This window comes from Carcharodon carcharias, chromosome 4 (assembly GCF_017639515.1).
Source record: "Carcharodon carcharias isolate sCarCar2 chromosome 4, sCarCar2.pri, whole genome shotgun sequence".
Taxonomy (NCBI): domain Eukaryota; kingdom Metazoa; phylum Chordata; class Chondrichthyes; order Lamniformes; family Lamnidae; genus Carcharodon; species Carcharodon carcharias.
The window spans coordinates 128,749,608-128,770,054 of record NC_054470.1 but is presented as its reverse complement, the minus strand read 5'-3'; the positions used below and the strand labels follow the sequence as shown (position 1 = coordinate 128,770,054).

The following is a 20,447-nucleotide window of genomic DNA, read 5'->3' as shown; positions in this document are numbered from 1 at the left end:
AGATGCTGCCAGACCTGCTGAGTTTTTCCAGGTATTTTTGTTTTTGTTTTGGATTTCCAGCATCAGTATTTTGCTTTTAAAACAGATCTATATCTGAGACACCCCATAAACATTCTTCTCACAGAATCTCTGATGGGGGGGGGGGTGTTCTCTAATGAAACAAAAACAGAAAATGCTGGAAAAACTCAGCAGGTCTAACAGCATCTGTGGAGAAAAAAAAGTTAACGTTTCGAGTCCGTATGACTCTTATCTTAGCTTTTCTCCAATGAGTTTGGTTACATTCTAAACAAAGTGAGTAGCTGTAACGTCTGATGAATAGATTAGATAGGTTGAATAACATTAAAAAAAACTTCATTCATAAACACAACTACAGCAATTCACCTCGTCGGATCGAGTTGGTTAATTGTAAAAGCGGAACGGAAATGAGGAGGTGGGGTGCGGAAGTGGATTTGTCCGGACGCTTTTTGTGGTGGGACGGATTAGAGCCATTGGCAGCCCCAGCGTGCGGAAGCTGGCAGCAGGTAACGGTCAGAGAGCAATGGCAGTGGGCTGGAGGCGGAGGATCAATGTCTCCCTCCGGCTTAGGTAGCGTGTTTGATGTGAAGTCCCACTGCCTCCCGCCCGGAGAGATTACATCCCCTGAGGTTGTGGGCGCGGCAGCTTCACTGGGGCAATGGCCGAGTCCCAGTCTCCGCATGGGTGCAGCCCCGGGGTCGGGGTGGGGGCGCGCGGGGAAATATCAGTACAGCATGTGCTCATGGGTCACAGTGCAAAAAGCATTAGGGTGGCTACACCTTCATGCCAAAAAAAAAGGAGTATTTGCCGGAAACCAAAGGCTGCCTCTCTCAGTAGTTTGGGGTGCGACTAGTAAAATGCTATTGAGCAAGTCTTTTAAGATGCAGCAGGAACGTTGCTAACCCCTGGGCTTGCTGCTGCTCTGATTGGCTAGAAGATTCATTCTTCGCAATATAATATTGTCATTTGTCAATTATGCAATATCTGGTATATGAACTCATTTTTTTTTAGCTTTTATGTCATCTACACGAACAGTTGCCACCTCTGAATTTTGCTAAGGTCACGGCACGTCGTCCACGCACTACACTTGGTATCTCCATATTTTTGTGGGCTGGGGGTGCTGCGGTGGTGGCAAAATCAAAGGGACAGCCTTTAACGTATTTTGTGACAACCTGATATTCCAGGTGGTTCCTCAGTGACCAACCCTATTTCTCCATCAAGCCTAATAGTGTGCTCTCCACTAAAACATCATTGTTTTTCTCAGCTTAGTGTTGTCATGTCAGTGAACTAGCTCTTCTTTAAATAGTTAAACTATCTTTTGATGCAAGAATAGAAAATCATCTTCATTAAGTTGTCATTTGCCATAGCTTTTTAAGGTCCTACAAAGTGTTGTATTCAAGCAGTATTTTGTTTTTAAAAATAGTCTTCACCTTCATTAAAATGTTTAAGTTTTGAGCACTGTGTGACTACACTTGTGACTATTAGCTCCTGTGAGGATACAAGTAAGCTGCCTGTATGGCCACTTTTTGTACCCGTATGAGTTTTTCAACTTGTAATAAGGGGGTTGACTCCAACGACGGCAGGATATCTTGAACTTAAAGAGAGTCACGTTAGATGTATTGCCTGGTGTCAGCTTGGCATAGGTCAGTACTACATGCACTGTATTCACTGGTGTTTACTTACATAAGCTTGGTGCCTGGTGCTCTGATAAGGTGCCTCTAACTAGTATCAGCCCAATTCTGTGACTCTTGGGAAGACATAAGCATTTTCTTCCTAACCCTAGCACTATGATTCTGCTCTTAAGGGCCAGGTGCATTCTTTTGAGAACTGGTGTATACTCATGTCAACTATGTTTGCTTCCTGGAACTCTACACATTTGAACTGAATCAATGGGATTTTTCAAGCTATATTGAGTATGGTCATCCTTGACAATCAAAAATATTCATCATAAATAGGAAAGGGATGTTTTACTTAAAATATTTTGGGTGTTCAAAAGGTCAGGAGATATAGCACACTATCATTTAACACCAAAGAAATCCTGTTGCAAGATTGGTTTAGGATGATAACATTCCCTTAAATTATTCAGACAATAAGCATAACTTTCACAGTCAAGGAGTGGGGATGGGAGAGCAAGTATGGGTGTAAGAGGGAGTTGAGTGCCCAAAAAATACTGGTGTTGAAAGCCCAATATATCACCCACTTCTGGTTTTACTGAAAGCAGCATATTCTAAGGTGAATGGAAAACTGCCATGAAGATGTGTCAGCTATTTAAACAACCAAATAATTGTGGCTTTAACCCAGGGTTCTGTCTTTAACAGCCAGCACAAGGTTTCCTGAGCTACGTAGAATTCATTAGGGCCAACCAGATGAGAGCACAGTGGAGAGTCCTTAACCAATGAAACTGACAGACTGGAAAGCCTTTAAACAGAGAAATTGCATAGCTGCTGCTCCACCTATGGGAAAGTCTTGTGTTCATAGCACTTTTTCTGAATGTGTGATTTCAGTACTTCACAGATGATTTCCAACTTTTTGAAAGTCATTTCATCTGCATTGGACTTGACTTTACCTTGATTTGATTTCCCTGCTGTCAGCCTTCACTGCAGCATTGGGGCAGCGTATGCAGCTGAGGAAGAAGAATAGCAGCCACACCAACAGCAGGAGGAGCAGCAGCTGCCTTCTCCACAACAATGTGCCATTCCACAGGACAGAGAGGCTGATACAGAGCTTCAGCGCAGGGCTTTCAGGTAGCTGATCAATTTTCTCCATATGAATGGAGCATTAGAGTTTCAGGAGGCGCAGGTTTACACAGCTGACATCTGCAGCCTCCTGGAACAATGAAGACTGGAATCCGTACAAGAAGGCCAGGTGGGCACACTATACCAGTGGCCACTAAGGTCATCACAGCCCTGAATTTTTTTGCGCCTGGCTCCTCCCAGGGATCTGCTGGTGACATCTGCAGGACTTCACAATCTGCTGCCCACAAATGTATGTACCAAGTGACTGCCATGTTTGCCAAGATTGCCACTTATGTTCACTGACACTGATGAGTCTAATCAGACACTAAGGACACCCACATTTGCTGCAGTGGCTGGATTCCCACAGGCGCAGGGAATCATTGACTATGGAAATCAAGATACCTCCGATCATTCATTCTGCAGTGTTTAGCAATTGTAACGGATTCCAGCCCCTCATTCAGTTTGTATGTGACCGCCCTAAGATTGTCATGCCTTCCTGTGCAAGCTACCCTGGAAGCTGCCATGATTCCCTGTGTGGCAGTTGCATCTACTTTTTGTACCTCCATACAGCTTGAGTACAGTATCATATCTTGTAAAGGCAGGGCAATAGCACTAGGTCATAATGTTCATTTGGAGAGTCTGGGCAGACTGGCCTCCTGTGCTGGAGGAGAATCTGGCAGATGACACCTATGATGAACTCTACCAGTGATGTGGAGAAGATGTACAACAAGAGGCAGTCAAGAAGTGAGAAATGGACGTGTGTTGTAAAGTCTCCATTTCCATGTGCCCTTTCTTCATTCTCCCTCTCATAGCCAACCTGGATTTCTCTGCTAACCAAAAACTAGATCATATGTTGCTGTATGTTTGTGAGGCATTGAGCTACCAATGTGAAGCTTTCCTGCATTCAATATAGCAGACTTGTGTTTGCAGGCCATCAGTCTGAGCTAGCATGCACTTGATTGCTAATCGTGTCTGATTCTCCATGCAGGTGGCCACTCTTTCCATGCAGGTGGACATCTGTGCAAATGCCTGAGAAATTATGGCAGTTGTGCTAGTGATGGACTCCACTAACCTTTATCCAAGGGTGTGCATTTGCTTCCGGAAGTGCTGACAGAAGTGCACAACTTTCCTGTTGATGCTCCAGAACACCCTTTTTCATTGACCCTTCCCCCACCCAATGCCCAGCATCTACATCCAACTGAATATAGCATTTGAGTGACCTGTGCTCTCCAATCATGATTCTGCAAAGCTGTCCCTATCTCTAGCACCTGCTTACGTGATGTGCATCATACCATGTTACAACCTAGGTATTCCTGCTGCAGCGCCAACCAAGGTGTGTGTCTGTGCTGGTGGAGGGGTGCATGTGTCATGTGACAATGCGTCCTCTGAGTGCTCTTCTCCCCCTTGAGGACTCCTCAGCCTCTTCCTGCTGTTGCTGCTCCTCCAACAGCCTTGAAGGACTTTTGGGAGATGAAAGATGAATTGTTGCTGACAAGAGCTCAAATTCTACCTTGTGATTATTATAACATTTCTGTTCATGGTTGATCAGTTCAACACAAGTGATGTTATGCGTCCAGTGGCCATATGATATCAAATGCTGTCATCAGGGTGTGGAATCCTCCCCGTTCTGCTGTAGTGTTATCAATGCAGGTCCGTCTCTGGCTCTCTGCCTCTCCTGCAGTTGTGCTTTCCTGCTATGAGGAAAAGCAGAGAGTTAAGAGTGTGAGGTGAGAGATAGTTGCGCCATGTCGACAGGATGGGGTGAGTGTCAGTGTTGGCTATTAAATAGGAGAGGAAGTGCCTGAAGAAAGGAATGAATGGAGCTGCAAGGTGTGTTGGCCTGAGGAGTTATGTGCAGGAGAATGCTGGGAAAGTCAGTGTGGGGATTGGCAACTAAAACTGTTATAGCCTTATTAGGTTATGAAATCACCTATGGCACTAAACCCGGCTGCGAGGGACTAAACTCTTGCTCACTACTGATAACTCTAGCCATGCCTCTTTGGTCTGGGTGGCTGATCTGTTCCTCCCTTGGGCAGGAAACTCAATTTCCCCCCTCCAGTGAAGAGAACCTTCCTATGTTACCCTGACATCATTCTTTCCGCAAGCTTCAGAAAAAATGCTGGGTGCAGCCATTCTGACCCCTGGCAGGGTCCCTTTAATTAGAGTGCTTATCTTTAACAGGTACAGGTTATCATCACACGTGCACTCTTGTCATTGGCTGGGAAACACTGACGCAGGTGCTAATATTGTGACTGAGTTAAACAACCATGGCAAAGCTTACTATTGAAACAAACCAGTTCCCAACATGTTGCGCCCTAACCCACTTTGAGTGGGTCAGTTAAAATAAAATTCTGCCTAGTTTGTCCAGGAGACTGGCTCATTGCAATAAATCTAAAGTGCCCTGTTCAGCAATGACATTGGTCACTTATGTAATTAATAGGTCCAGGGTAGATGGGTAATGCAGCAGCCCACGTAGCATAGTAAATAAATCCCAATTCATGAATATGATCTGGAAAATTAATCAAAATGTACCTCCTTTGGTATTAAACTTTCAAACATTAACTTGTCTTCCTTTCAAACCTGTTAGCATCTGTTAAAAGCTTTCTCTTATGTTGGAAAGTGTATGGTTGGTGGCTCTGGTTCTTTATTTGATGAATCAGTGAGCTCAGGGCCTATTGATAGATCAGTCTTTTTCTGATGAACATTGTGATCCTGTAGTACTTATAGTAGCACTTAGGTCAGAATATTATAAGCACTAATTTCTATCTACTTCCCCACAAGCCATGGTCGGGTGTGGTTGCTTGTAGGCTCTACCTGGAAATCACTAAATCCCATTCTTTAATCCTGCACTTAAATATCTTTTGTGATATAAATTGCTTTGTAAGAACGTCACCAAAATATGGTCTGTTGACTACATGTTATTTTGCTGCAGTTTAGGTGGCAGGAAAATCAGAAGTTGAACGTAAGGCAATTTCATCAGCTTTATAGTTGCTCCTTGAGCATCTTTCAAAAATGTGATCTTGAGTCATTTTTTGTTGCTGTAAGGAGGATTGAGAAGATTACCTTTCTTTTAAATTCTTAGGAGAATTCTCCACTTACTACACAGTCATCTGGATGTCCCCTCAGGCCTTGCAAGGAATGTAGTCATATTTTTCAGGCAATAGCTTGGGACACAAAGGCCATATGGGAGGTAGATCCTAAGTTGTGATGTAACAAATTAAAGGAGATTGGTCCCTTTAAACATTAGTGTTTTATCTCAGTGAATGTGACTTGGTACTAGTTCACTTCACTGTGGAGAATGTTGTTTTGATGAATGGGGAAGATTGCACAAGGTCATTGCATTCCTAACCTTTGCCAGGAAATTTGCTTTATTTTTCTGCAACATATTACTATTGACATATCATCTTTAATTCTGTGCCCTGAATTATTCTAATACCGTGTACGTTCCTAAATAAGGATTTGAGCATAGAAACTAGGCTCGCACTCCTGAGATTCTGAAGTCAGAGCCCTTCAGCTAGTTTGATTGGATATATAAATAAAAGATGGCACTCTTTGAGGAAAGCAGGGAGTCCCACTCTTTTCTTTGATGTTTCTTCCTCCATCAATGCTACAGAAAAATCAGAGATTAGCTGATTGTCTCTCGTTGCTGCTTTTTCGGGTCATGTGCAGGAAATAAATGGCTGATGCACTTGCCTACACAATGCAATTCACATTTGGTGAATTATGACAACTGTTAAGTTTTTTGTGACATGCTTCCTCTTTTGCGTTAAGTCTTCTGCAGAGTTGTCCCAGTGTTGTATCTTTCTCCACACTGCTGCAGCCAACCATTCTTCTTTGGCCTTTAGGTGCACATTTGATATTTTTTAAAAAAGTTTTTCCAAAGTGTAGTCACGTGATGTTTTGCAATGTATTCCTTACATGGAGTAGCCGCTGACTGGTTGTTATACGTGGCAATTGGCGGGCTTGTCTCTTTTTTGCCAGTGCTTTTATGCTGTCTCCTCCAGGGCCTGCCTTGCTTCCCTGTCACTGCTTGACTTTTTTTTGTGTTGTGGTGGGGACGTGAGACTGGTGTGGCTGCAAGCTATTGATTTTCAACAATTTCCATCGCCTATCTTTGTTGCTACCCCAATTCTTCACTCCTATTCTACAAAGTAGTTCCATCAGTCATCTCATAAATGTTCCCCTTTGAACTGCCCTGTTGATCCTTTTATCCCACTTAATCCTCCATCCACTCCTTGCTTTTAAGGTGGGCAGTGGGAAGTCAGGAGACCATTAATTGCCACTCTTGCTGTCAAGACCCTGTGTGCTGGTCTGCACACCTACCCCTGTCTCCCCGCCTGCTCTGCCTCACCTGCATCCTTGCTGCTGTTCAACCCTGTGTTCTGTTGTCTCCCTCCCTGAATAATGCTATCCCCTTTAACCTTGCATGTTCCTGCTATGCCACTGGCCTATGTGACTGTGTGAGAAGCACAAGAACAAAGCTGAGCAGGGCCTAAAACAATCCAGGGAAGCTGGGGTAGCAATGTATGGAGGGCCATGGTGCAAGAGATGGAAATGCAATTAGGAAGTTGTAACAGTACCACCTGCTGTTGAGGGGCCTGCAACTATAGCACATTTGGCAAATGTTGATGTAGGCTCTTCTCATTCTAAGTTGTTAGCTTTGAATTTTCTTAAATATTGACCTATGAACCATGACTCAATTATTGTGACCCTGGAGGTAAAGTTAATGTGGGCAGGAGTATATGCAAGACTTTTAATCTTTTACCAGTTTTTTTTCTCATCTTTACATTTGTGTTGCTTCCTCTTTGCACTTCTCTGTTCAGTACTTTACTGAAGATGATGTGCTGTATTGTCAGAGCTTTCAGCTGCCTGCTTAAGCAGACATAAACATGCTGTGGCATTATTTAAAGAAGAGTAGGGCAGGTTTCTAGTATCCTGGTCAACATTTATCCTTCAATCCGTACCAAGTAATAACAGAATAACTGGTCTATACATCTTTTTGCTCTTTGTGCAGTTGAACTGTGTATATATTGGCTACCATGGTAGCCAATAGCCAATATATAAAGTAACTGCAATTCAAAAGTGATTTTTTTTATCTAAAGCATTTTGAGACATCCCAAGGATGTGAACGGTATGACATAAGTGCAAACTTGTTCATTGCTTTCCTTATCTCTGGGTGATCAGAGCTACTAACGGCTATAGATTTTTGAGGTAGTGACTGTAGTACTGTAAGAGTGTCATTTGTAGAGTTCTGTGGCATCTGTGCCCCTTGCACTTCCTGATTTATTATTGCCTTTCCCCATATGCTGGCGGTTATTATGTCATTGTTTCCCCATTCTATCACTTCCTCCTAGCAACCCCTTCCTATTTGCTCAGGCTTTTGTCACCTTTGCATTCCTGACTAACTTTCCTTCACATTTTTCACTTGCATTCTATGTCCTCGAGCTTCGTGCTGCATTATCACCGCTACTTCTGGCAGCAGATCCCTTCTCCTTCCAATAGATAAAAATAAAAAACTGCGGATGCTGGAAATCCAAAACAAGAACAGAATTACCTGGAAAAACTCAGCAGGTCTGGCAGCATCGGCGGAGAAGAAAAGTGTTGACCTTTCGAGTCCTCATGACTCTTCAACAGAACTGAGTGAATATTAGGAGATGGGTGAAATATAAGCTGGCTTAAAGGGGGGGGTGTGGTTGCAGGGACAAACAAGCAGTGATAGGAGCAGATAATCAAAAGATGTCACAGACAAAGGAACAAAGAGGTGTTGAAGGTGGTGATATTGTCTAAACCAATGTACTAATTAAGAATGGATGGCAGGGCACTCAGGGTACAGCTCTAGTGGGGGTGGGGTGGAAAGACTAGCAGGGCATACAAGATTTATGGAAATAGGTGGGAAAAGAAAAATCTATATAAATTATTGGAAAAAACAACAGGAAGGGGGAAGAAACAGAAAGGGGGTGGGGATGGAGGAGGGGGGTCAAGACCTAAAGTTGTTAAATTCAATATTAAGTCCGGAAGGCTGTAAAGTGCCAAGTCGGAAGATGAGGTGCTGCTCCTCCAGTTTGCATTGGGCTTCACTGGAACAATGCAGCAAGCCAAGGACAGACATGTGGGCAAGAGATAAAAACAAAAACAAAAAACTGCGGATGCTGGAAATCCAAAACAAAAACAGAATTACCTGGAAAAACTCAGCAGGTCTGGCAGCATCGGCGGAGAAGAAAAGAGTTGACGTTTCGAGTCCTCATGACCCTTCGACAGAATTGGTTCTGTCGAAGGGTCATGAGGACTCGAAACGTCAACTCTTTTCTTCTCCATGTGGGCAAGAGAGCAGGATGGAGTGTTAAAATGGCAAGCGACAGGGAGATTTGGGTCTTTCTTGTGGACAGACCGCAGGTGTTCTGCTTAGCGGTCGCCCAGTTTATGTTTGGTCTCTCCAATGTAGAGGAGACCGCATTGGGAGCAACAACTGCAGTAGACTAAGTTGGGGTAAATGCAAGTGAAATGCTGCTTCACTTGAAAGGAGTGTTTGGGCCCTTGGACGGTGAGGAGAGAGGAAGTGAAGGGGCAGGTGTTGCATCTTTTGCATGGGCATGGAGAGATGCCATAGGTAGGTGTTGAGGAGTAGGGGATGATGGAGTGGACCAGGGTGTCCCGGAGGGAACGATCCCTACGGAATGCCGCTGGGGGGGGGGTGAAGGGAAGATGTGTTTGGTGCTGGCATCTTGCTGGAGTTGGTGGAAATGGTGGAGGATGACCCTTTGAATGCGGAGGCTGGTGGGGTGATAAGTGAGGACAAGGGGGACCCTATCATGTTTCTGGGAGGGAGGAGAAGGCGTGAGGGCGGTTGCGCAGGAGATGGGCCGGACACGGTTGAGGGCCCTGTCAACGACCGTGGGTGGAAAACCTTGGTTAAGGAAGAAGGAGGACATGTCAGAGGAACTGTTTTTGAAGGTAGCATCATCAGAACAGATGCAACGGAGGCGAAGGAACTGAGAATGGTATGGAGTCCTTAGAGGAAGCGAGGTGTGAGGAGCTGTAGTCGAGGTAGCTGTGGGAGTCGGCAGACTTGTAATGGATATTGGTGGACAGTCTATCACCAGAAATTGAGACAGAGAGGTCAAGGAAGGGAAGGGAAGTGTCAGAGATGGACCATGTGAAAATGATGGAGGGGTGGAGATTGAAAGCAAAATCATGGACGTCCAATCCCTCTACATCTCCATCCCCCACCAGGATGGTCTGAGGGCCCTTAGCTTCTTCCTCGAACAGAGGCCCGAACAATCCCCATCCACCACTTCTCTCCGTCTGGCTGAACTTGTTAACATCAAGCCATTGTTTCCAGGGCTGTCACTGACCTCATCTCCTCTGGAGATCTTCCTCCCACGGTTTCCAACCTGATAGTCGCCCAACCTTGGACGGCCCGCTTCTACCTCCTATCCAAAATCCACAAACAGAACTGTCACGGTAGACCGATCGTGTCAGCCTATTCCTGCCCCACGGAACTCATTTCTCGTTATCTTGGCTCCTTTCTCTCTCCCCTTGTCCAGTCCAGTCCCTTCCCACCTACATCCATGATTCCTCTCACACCTTACGTCACATCAACAATTTCCAGTTCCCTGGCCCCAACCGCTTCCTCTTCACCATGGACATCCAATCCCTCTACACCTCCATCCCGTACCAGGATGGTCTGAGGGCCCTTAGCTTCTTGCTCGAACAGAGGCCCGAACAATCCCCATCCATCACTACACCCCTCCGTCTGGCTGAACTTGTTTTCACACTGAATAATTTCTCCTTTAACTCCTCTCACTTCCTCCAAATAAAAGGTGTGGCTATGGGTACTCACATGGACCCCAGCTATACCCGTCTCTTTATGGGGTATGTGGAACATTCCTTGTTGCAGTCCTACTCCGTCCCCCTCCCACAACTCTTTCTCCGGTACATCGATGATTACTTCGGTGCTGCTTCATGCTCTCGTCGGGACTTGGAAAAATTTATTAATTTTGCTTCCAATCTCCAACCCTCCATCATTTTCACATGGTCTATCTCTGACACTTCCCTTCCTTGACCTCTCTGTCTGAATTTCTGGTGATAGACTGTTCACCAATATCCATTACAAGCTTACTGACTCCCACAGCTACCTCAACTACAGCTCCTCACACCCCGCTTCCTGTAAGGACTCCATCTCATTCTCTCAGTTCCTTCGCCTCTGTTGCATCTGTTCTGATGATGCTACCTTCAAAAACAGTTCCTCTGACATGTCCTCCTTCTTCCTTAACCGAGGTTTTCTACCCACGGTCGTTGACAGGGCCCTCAACTGTGTCCGGCCCATCTCCTGCACATCTGCCCTCATGCCTTCTCCTCCCTCCCAGAAACATAATAGGGTCTCCCTTGTCCTCACTTATCATCCCACCAGCCTCCGCATTCAAAGGATCATCCTCCACCATTTCCGCCAACTCCAGCATGATGCCACCACCAAACACATCTTCCCTTCACCCTCCCCAGCGACATTCCGTAGGGATCGTTCCCTCCGGGACACCCTGGTCCACTTCTCCATTACCCCCTACTCCTCAACTCCTACCTATGGCACCTCCCCATGCCCACGCAAAAGATGCAACACCTGCCCCTTCACTTCCTCTCTCCTCACCGTCCAAGGGCCCAAACAATCCTTTCAAGTGAAGCAGCATTTCACTTGCATTTCCCCCAACTTAGTCTACTGCATTCGTTGCTCCCAATGCGGTCTCCTCTACATCGGAGAGACCAAACGTAAACTGGGCGACCGCTTTGCAGAACACCTGCGGTCTGTCCGCAAGAATGACCCAAACCTCCCTGTCGCTTGCCATTTTAACACTCCACCCTGCTCTCTTGCCCACATGTCTGTCCTTGGCTTGCTGCATTGTTCCAGTGAAGCCCAACGCAAACTGGAGGAACAGCACCTCATCTTCCGACTTGGCACTTTACAGCCTTCCGGATTGAATATTGAATTCAACAACTTTAGATCTTGACCCCCCTCCTCCATCCCCAACCCCTTTCTGTTTCTTCCCCCTTCCTGTTGTTTTTTCCAATAATTTATATAGATTTTTCTTTTCCCACCTATTTCCATTATTTTTAAATCTTGTATGCCCTGCTAGTCTTTCCACCCCACCCCCACTAGAGCTGTACCTTGAGTGCCCTGCCATCCATTCTTAATTAGCACATTCGTTTAGGTAATATCACCACCTTCAACACCTCTTTGTTCCTTTGTCTGTGACATCTTTTGATTATCTGCTCCTATCACTGCTTGCTTGTCCCTACAATCACACCCCCTCCACTTCTTCCCCCCCCCCCACCTTAAACCAGCTTATATTGCACCCCTCTCCTAACATTCACTCAGTTCTATTGAAGGGTCATGAGGACTCGAAATGTCAACTCTTTTCTTCTCCGCCGATGCTGCCAGACCTGCTGAGATTTTCCAGGTAATTCTGTTTTTGTTTCCCTTCTCCTTCCATTGCTCTCCAAGTCCCCAGCCTGCCTCACTTTCCAATCCCCTACCTATGTCATCGTTTTCGATGGCCATTCTGTCACGATTCTGAGACCTATGCTCAAATGTAGTCCATTACTGCTACCATGAAGATTTCCTTTTCTGTTTACTAGCCAATTTTGTTGTTTGGAAGTTTAAATATAATGAAATGCTATGTTGTGCTTCACTGCTGCGAGAGGAGAGGAAAGAGAGAAAAATGTACGGCATCATGCAGGACTATGTTCTGCCCCTTGTTCAGCTGGTGAAGTCAGTAAGTATGTGAACTATATGCTGGGTTGATTCCCATTCTAAGCTCGTAAAATAACAAGTTAAGTGTATTGAAAGGCAAATCACAATGTAAAGAAATCCTCAGAATTTCTGCTGTCCAAAAAGGCAATGTAGGCCATGATAATGGGGTTGTGAGGCTATGGGGGATGGTGGTGTGGGAATGACGATGAAACTTAATCAAAAGTTGATGCTTCCAGAAAAATTAGAAGGAAAATAATTGAGGAAGAATATCAACTAGGGAACAGGCTATCCTGATTTTGATTTTGTGCAATGAGATGGGGTTAATTAATAATCTTGTTGTACGGGGTTCTTTAGGGAACAGTGACCATAACGTGATAAAATTAGAATAGAAAGTGAAGTTGTCCGATCCGAAACTAAGGTCCTAAATCTAAACAAAGGAACGTACGAAGGTATGAGATGTGAGTTGGCCAAGATGGATTGGGGAAATTCATTGAAAGGCATGACGGTAGATAGGCAATGGCTAATACTTAAGGAACAAATATATGCATTGCAAGTTATACTTTCCTTTCTGGCGCAAAACACAAGGAGAGCGGCCCAACCATGGCTAACCAAAGAAATTAAGGATAGCATTAGATGCACAGAGGAGTCATATTAAGTTGCTTGAAAAAGGGGCATACCTGAGGATTGGAAGCAGTTTAGAATTCAGCAAACGAAGACCAAGAGATTGATTTAAGAGGAGAAAAATAGAGTATGAGAGTAAACTTGCAAGGAACATAAAAGCAGACTATAAAAGCTTCTATAATATGTACAAAAAAAGATTAGTGAAGACAAATGTAGGTTCCTTACAGTCCAAAACAGGAGAATTTATAATAGAGAACAAGGAAATGACAGAGCAATGAAGCAACTACTTTAGTTCTGTCTTAAGGGTGGGAGAGACAAATAGCTTCCCAGAAATGCAAGATAAGGTTTTAAACTAAATAGAGGGAGGGAGAGTTCTGGAGAGGGAATATGTAGGCTTACAAGCAAAAGGATTTGGCAGCATTGCAGGGCAGCTATTTAGGTGATGATACCCAGAATGTGACAGGAAGGGACAGAATGACCAGACATCATAAAACAGCAGCAAATAGGGTCAAAGGGGGAAAAATGATGATAAAGGCAAGATTAATGGCTCTTTACTTAAATGCACATAGTATTTGGAACAAAATAAATGAATTAATGCGCAAATAGAAGTTAATGGATATGATCTTATAGCCATGACGGAGACATGTTTGCAAGGAGATCAAAGCTAGGAATTAATTATTCAGGGGTATGTGACTTTTCGAAAGGGCAGGCAGAAGGAAGGCTGGTGGGGAGCCTTGTTAGTACGAGATGGGATAAGTATGATAGCAAAAATTACCTTGGATCGGATGATGCAGAATCCGTATGGGCGGAGGTAAGAAATAACAAGGGGAAGACGAAACTGGTGGGTGTAGTCTGTAGGCCCCTAATAGCTATGCTGTAGGACAGAGAATAAATCAGGAAATTAGGGCATGTGAAAAAGGCAGTACATTAATCATGGGTGACTTTAATCTTTATGTAGATTGGGAAAATCAAATTGGCAGAGGTAGCCACGAGCGAGAGTTCATAGAATGTATTCGGGACAGTTTTTTCTATATTGTGGACCCAACCAGGGATCACGCTATTTTGGACCTGGTAATGTGTAATGAGGCAGGTTTTTTAAAACTCATTCACAAGATGTGGGCATCGCTGGCTGGGCCAGCATTTATTGTCCATCCCTAATTGCCCTTGAGATGCCCTTGAACCATGTGGTGTAAGTACACCCACAGTGCTGTTAGGAAGGGAGTTCCAGAATTTTGATCCATTGACAGTGAAGGAACGGCAATATATTTCCAAGTCAGGGTGGTGAGTGACTTGGAGGGGAACTTTCAGGTGGTGATGTTCCCATGTATCTGCTGCCCTTGTTCTTCTAGATGGTAGTGGTCATGGGTTTGGAAGGTGCTGTTGAAGGGGCCTACTGTGCATTGGTGGTGGAGGGAGTGAATGTTTGTGGATGTAGTGCCAATCGAGCAGGCTGCTTTGTCCTGGATGGTGTCAAGCTTCTGGAGTGTATTCCATCACACTCCTGACTTGTGCCTTGTAGATGGTGGACAGGCTTTGGGGCGTTAGGAGGTGAGTTACTCGTTGTGGGATTCCTAGCCTCTGACCTGCTCTTGTAGCCACAATATTTATATGGCTAGTCCAGTTCAGTTTCTGGTCAATGGTAACTCCCAGGATGTTGATTGCGGGGGATTCAGTGATGGTAATGCCATTGAACATCAAGGGGCGATGGTTAGATTTTCTCTTGGAGATGTCATCGCCTAGCACTTGTGTAGCATGAATGTTATTTGCCACTTGTCAGCCCAAGCCTGGATATTGTCGAGGTTTATCTGCATTTGGGTATAAGAGTTGGAACTGTATCAATCATTATGCCACAGCAAGAGTACTGCATACTGTTCTGGCCACCGCATTAGAAGAAAGGTGTGATTGCACGAGAGATGATACAAAGGAAATTTACAACGATGTTCCTAGGGCTGGAAATTTTTAACTATGTTGAGTGATTGGATTGACAGCAGTTGTCTTCTTTGGAATAGAGAAAGCTGAGGGAAGACTTAATTGAGATGTACAGTAAGTAATAAAAACAAAAAAACTGCGGATGCTTGAAATTCAAAACAAAAACAGAATTACCTGGAAAAACCCAGCAGGTCTGGCAGCATCGGCAGAGAAGAAAAGAGTTGACGTTTTGAGTCCTCATGACCCTTCGACAGAACTTGAGTTCGAGTCCAAGAAAGAGTTGAAATATAAGCTGGTTTAAGGTGTGTGTGTGTGTGGGTGTGTGTGGGTGTGGGTGTGGGTGGGGGGGGGGGGAAGAGAGAGAGAGAGAAGAGTTTTCTCTCTCTCTCTCTCTCTCTCTCTCTCTCTCTCTCTCTCTCTCTCTTCCTTCCGCCCCCCCCCTCCCCCCCCCACACACACACACACACACACACACACACCTTAAACCAGCTTATATTTCAACTCTTTCTTGGACTCGAACTCAAGTTCTGTCGAAGGGTCATGAGGACTCAAAACGTCAACTCTTTTCTTCTCTGCCGATGCTGCCAGACCTGCTGAGTTTTTCCAGGTAATTCTGTTTTTGTACAGTAAGTCCTCGCTTTAAGTCACCTCATTTCAAAGTCTTTCTGTTTTAGGCCTGTTTTCCCCAATTTGTCATGATTTCTGTTTTACAGTAATTTCATGTTGCCACCTATTGTCATTCTGCAGCGCACAATATCGTACATTTTTGTAATGTTGAGCCCTGTGGCCCGATCGTCGCCACTGTTAAGGAGGCTGTTTGCACTGTATTCGAGGCAATTTAGATTTTTTTTTAAAACCAAGAGGCATCCAAAGCCAAAATTGTTTTCTTCAAGATACAAGTTGGATTTAAATTTGATTTACGTTTTGGAGTTTCAAGAGTGCCTGCTGTGGGTGTGACTTTTAAATTACTTCTAAACATGGGCCAGAAATGTTGAGTAAGTGCTGGTAGTGTGCCTGCTGCTGCAAAGAAAGCTATCAACCTAGCAGTGAAATTGGATGTTTTAATGTCTGGAGGTTAGTATGTATTATCTAATTTGTACAGGATTTCTTTTATATTTTGTGATTTGTTTTATTTTGCAAGCTATTTCAGCAAGGAATGCGCAGTGCTGCCCTCAAGATGGTACAAGTTGAAATACTGCACATTTTTTTTTCCAGGCAAGGAATTTCCAACATAAACCAGCTCCAGCTTTAACATTGATTCCTATGGGAACCCATGATTCCCGTAGTTGTTTCACTTAAAGTTGTGACTTCCAGGAACGTAATCACAACTTAAAATGAGGACTTACTGTATAGAATTTTGCAAACCCTTGATGCAGTGCATAGCATGGATGTATTTCCCCCTGAGAAATCAGGGTGATAGATTAAAGTAATTGGTAGAAACATTAGAGGAGAGTTGAAGAGATTCCCTCCACCCCCCTAAGGGCGGTATGAGTCTGGAACTCACTGCCTGTAAGTGTGGTAGAACCATAAACCTCTTCATTTAGAAATCCACTTGCATATGCACTTGAGTGCTACAATGTACAAGGCTATGAACAAAAGCTGGAATGTGGGATTAAGCTGGATAGCTTTTTCAGCCAGCACTGATACAATGGGCCTTTTTTCACATTGAGAATACCATCCATGTTGTGTGGTACTACCACTGTGCTGTTTGGGATAGATTTCAAACAGATCTAGCAACTCAAGATTGGGCATCCATGAGGTGCTATGGAATCATCAGCAGTGGAATTGTACTGAACCACAATCTGTTACCTCGTGGCCTGATATATCCCGCACTCTACCATAGTCACCAAGCCAGGGGATCAACCCTGGTTCATGAAGAGTGCAGAAGGGGATGTCAGGAGCAGCACTGGGCATACTAAAAATGAGTTGCCAACCTGGTGAACGATAATATTCCAGCAATAGTACTGAAGACTTATGCTGTAGAACTTGCCACGCCTCTAGCCAAGCTGTTCCAGTACAGCTACAACACTGGCATCTATCCAGCAATGTGGAAAATTGCCCAGAAATCCTGTACACAAAAAGCAGGACAAATCCACGCTGGCCAATTACCCCCCAGGTCAGTCTACTCTCATTATCAATAAGGTGCTGGAAGGTGTCATCATCAGTGTTTTCAGGCGGCACTTGCTTAGCACTAACCTGCGTCAGTTTGGGTCCTACCAGGGTCACTCACCTTCTGACCTCATTACAGCCTTGATTCAAACATGCACAAAAGAACTGAACTCCTGAGATGAGGTGAGCGTGACTGCCTTTGACATCAAGGCAGCATATGACTAAGTATGGGATCAAGGAGCCTTGGTTTAACTGGCGTGAATGGGAATTAAGGGGAAAACTCTCCACTGGTTGGAGTCATACTTAGAACAAAGGAAGATGGTTGTGGTTGTTGGAGGTCAACTGAGCTAGTATTTCTTTATGTGGCTTAGTGTTTGTCTTGTTTAAATACTCCTGTGAAGTGCCTTGGGACTTTGATTATGTTAAAGGGGCTGTACAAAAATAAGTTGCTGTTATTTCTTCCATTGTTTCTCTGTTCCTTTATCCTTCAATTCCATTGGTTAAGAAAATACACTGTTAGTCTCAGCAGTCACCAAAGCCCCAGGGACCCCATTGATGTTGCTGCTTTATCATCAACTTGTACTTCTAATAGTTTGTGGCAGAAAAATATTTCAAGCTGATGGATGAAGGAGAAACTCTAATAGACCTCCAGCAAATTCTGGGCTTATAAATTTTCACTTGTTTAGGATGGTGAGACACTGTAGTGACCAAAAACAAAAAGTAGAAAATGATGGTGATGTACAGTCGTTCATCTTGAAGAAAAATACAGATTAATTTAAGATCCCAGTAACGACTGATAACTTAAACAAGAAATTTGAATTCTGTGACTGACTTAAAGGAATTGCACAAGATTTCAAGTTTTAAGAATTTACCGTAACAAACCAATGAAAAGCAGCATTGATTAAACAGCCCCCCCCCCTCCCCCCCCCCCAAACACACCCACACCCACCCACCGGTGCGCTCTGGCTGCACTTCTCTGAGGAACCATCGCCCTTCACCAGTATCAAAAGCGGAAAACTGGTTAATGAGCGAGATGGACTCATGCTTCTGCACTACCTGCCTGGTCCTCCTGGAATGTCTGGCGGCCACCCATTCCCCCTCTGCCTTCATGCTCTTAACCTGCCATGTGACCACTTCCCTAAACATGCTATCTACATGGTTCTCAACTCACGGATGCGCCACTGTTCTTCCAACCTTCGCTCAAACTCCAAAACCCGGAACTCAAGTTTCTGCAGCTGGTGACACTTCCTGCATCTGTGGTCATCTACGCCACAGGAAGCATCCACATGTTACAGGATGGGAATTCCACCCAGCCAAGCTGCTGTGCCATGCCTTAGCTTTGAAGATTATTTATTATAAACTGGAGACTAAAACTTAAGACCCTACTGCCAGTAAACTTACTTCTAATAAAACCTTACGATTACTACTAAATTACTTGAGTTTTGAACAACAAGTGAGCAAAATACTCAACCAGTCGCTTGCCAGTTTCCTTGTAACATCACAGTTTGAATTTTTCTCAGATCGCAGCCGGTCTACAGACTAAGCCCCCTAGCTCTTTTAAATTGCTCCGTTCCTCTCTGCACTCTTTTAAATTTAAAGGTAAGGTAGCTACTTATGTGAGCAGCAGCACTTGCTTCACTGCACCAAATTCTCTCATTCACTAAATTCCCAAGCTCACGCTCTTGACTAGTTGCCCTCCTTGACCAACTGCGGTCTTCATGCTTGCCTACTTCATGTGCTGAACAAGACGACCTCTATTCATACTAGCTGAAATCCTCCAGAGATGAGTCAGCACAGCTGGCTAGAGAATCTAGTTGAAACTAGCTACCTAATCCAAAAATTCAAGCTTTGATCTTTTGCACTGTTTGTAGATTGTTAGCTCTGATCAGACCACTCCTGTGAAACTGGTCTGCCCAAGGCCAAAATTGCATGTTTCTGTCCATTTCACTAGTTTGAGGAGGTTGTTCAAATTATTTTCTTAACTGAAAGGGAGCATTTTGAAGGGGCTTTAAATCAAAAATATTTAATTTACTGAGAAATTACGACATTTACTTAAACTAATTAGTGTTACCAATCAAACTATTAAATGGCTCAGATTAAATTTAGTCATTTTCAGTGATTTTAAATGAAATATCTCACAGGTGAAAGATTGAACACACAAATTAACCCCATTTTCAGTTGTATTGATAAAACTGCACCAGGTTACCACTCTTTAATACAACAATGGATACTTTCAAATATAAAGAGGGAAAATATAATTACATTCTATTACATTGCCCAATTGTGCTGGTTCATGGAAGATTTTACATTTGTGGTTAGGCAAATGCATTTTAGTGGAAACTTGAACAATAACCAAATTTCATGCAAATTTTGGGCAGAATTTCTCAATTGCCTCTAAATGGAACCCTATTGTCTTTTCATTGTGTTTGTGTTTACCCTTACATAAAGAATTCTGACTCGGTATGGCACTACATTAACCTTTATTTTTCTTCCTGCATCACTTGTGACCGTCAAATGTTACTTTAGCTGTTTTTAAGTTAAAACATTTCAGATCCTTGGTTTATGCCATATAAGTTAAATAGCTGGCATAACGGATGGCAGATTTTTGTTATTTTGTGAATCTACCTAATGATGGCATATTTCTTCACTTAATACTAATGTGAAATTTTGCCCTTTTTGTTTTTAGATGGAAGAATGTAACCTTGTCGTGCAATATCCATGCTCTGAGATGTACTGCAAGCTTTAACAATGTGCATGAACTAAATATGCACGCTTTCCAGTTATGAATTTTAAGTGCATTTGGCAGTTAACTACATATCAAGCAGTCAGTTTTGAGCAACATTGTTTGGTTGTACAGAGGGTGTTGTTTCCATAGCTAGCAATTTGATTGCTAGTTATTGATAGAAAGCATAGACCTGGACAATATGTCTGCTCATGGCCTGGAAACAGAGCCTCCTAGCTTCTTTCTTGGGTCAGAAGATGCGGAACTCCTGCATCAAATGAAACCTCGAGATTTTGAAGATTTTGATCAAGATGAAGAATATGATTCTGTGAGTGTTGAGTACAGATTAATTTCTTAGCATGTGAAAAATCAATGTTGTGCAATACATTTGAATTCAAAACATACTATTGTATGTGATAATTGAAGCTTAAATGTAGAATTAAATGCAGGCGTAAATTGTAAACTGTTAATTTTGGCACTTAGTAAAAGCTGGTATTTAAAGTTTGACAGCTTGATTCTAGTCATTACCTTTAAGTGGCTGCCTGTTTCATTATTTTGCTATCAGGGATGTTAC

General features: G+C 43.7%; 1 protein-coding gene across 9 annotated transcripts in view; it reads left to right on the top strand.

The window, feature by feature from the left end:
- The first annotated feature begins 455 nt into the window (after positions 1 to 455).
- ppip5k2 (diphosphoinositol pentakisphosphate kinase 2) overlaps positions 456 to 20,447 on the top strand; it is a 210,519-nt gene continuing 190,527 nt past the window's right edge. For all 9 annotated transcript variants that reach the window (XM_041185638.1, XM_041185641.1, XM_041185640.1 and 6 more), the window contains exons 1-2: positions 456 to 521; positions 19,838 to 20,201. In XM_041185638.1, coding sequence (XP_041041572.1) covers positions 20,076 to 20,201 — 126 coding nt within the window. In that variant the 5' untranslated portion in view covers positions 456 to 521; positions 19,838 to 20,075. The remainder of the gene's footprint in view (positions 522 to 19,837; positions 20,202 to 20,447) is intronic.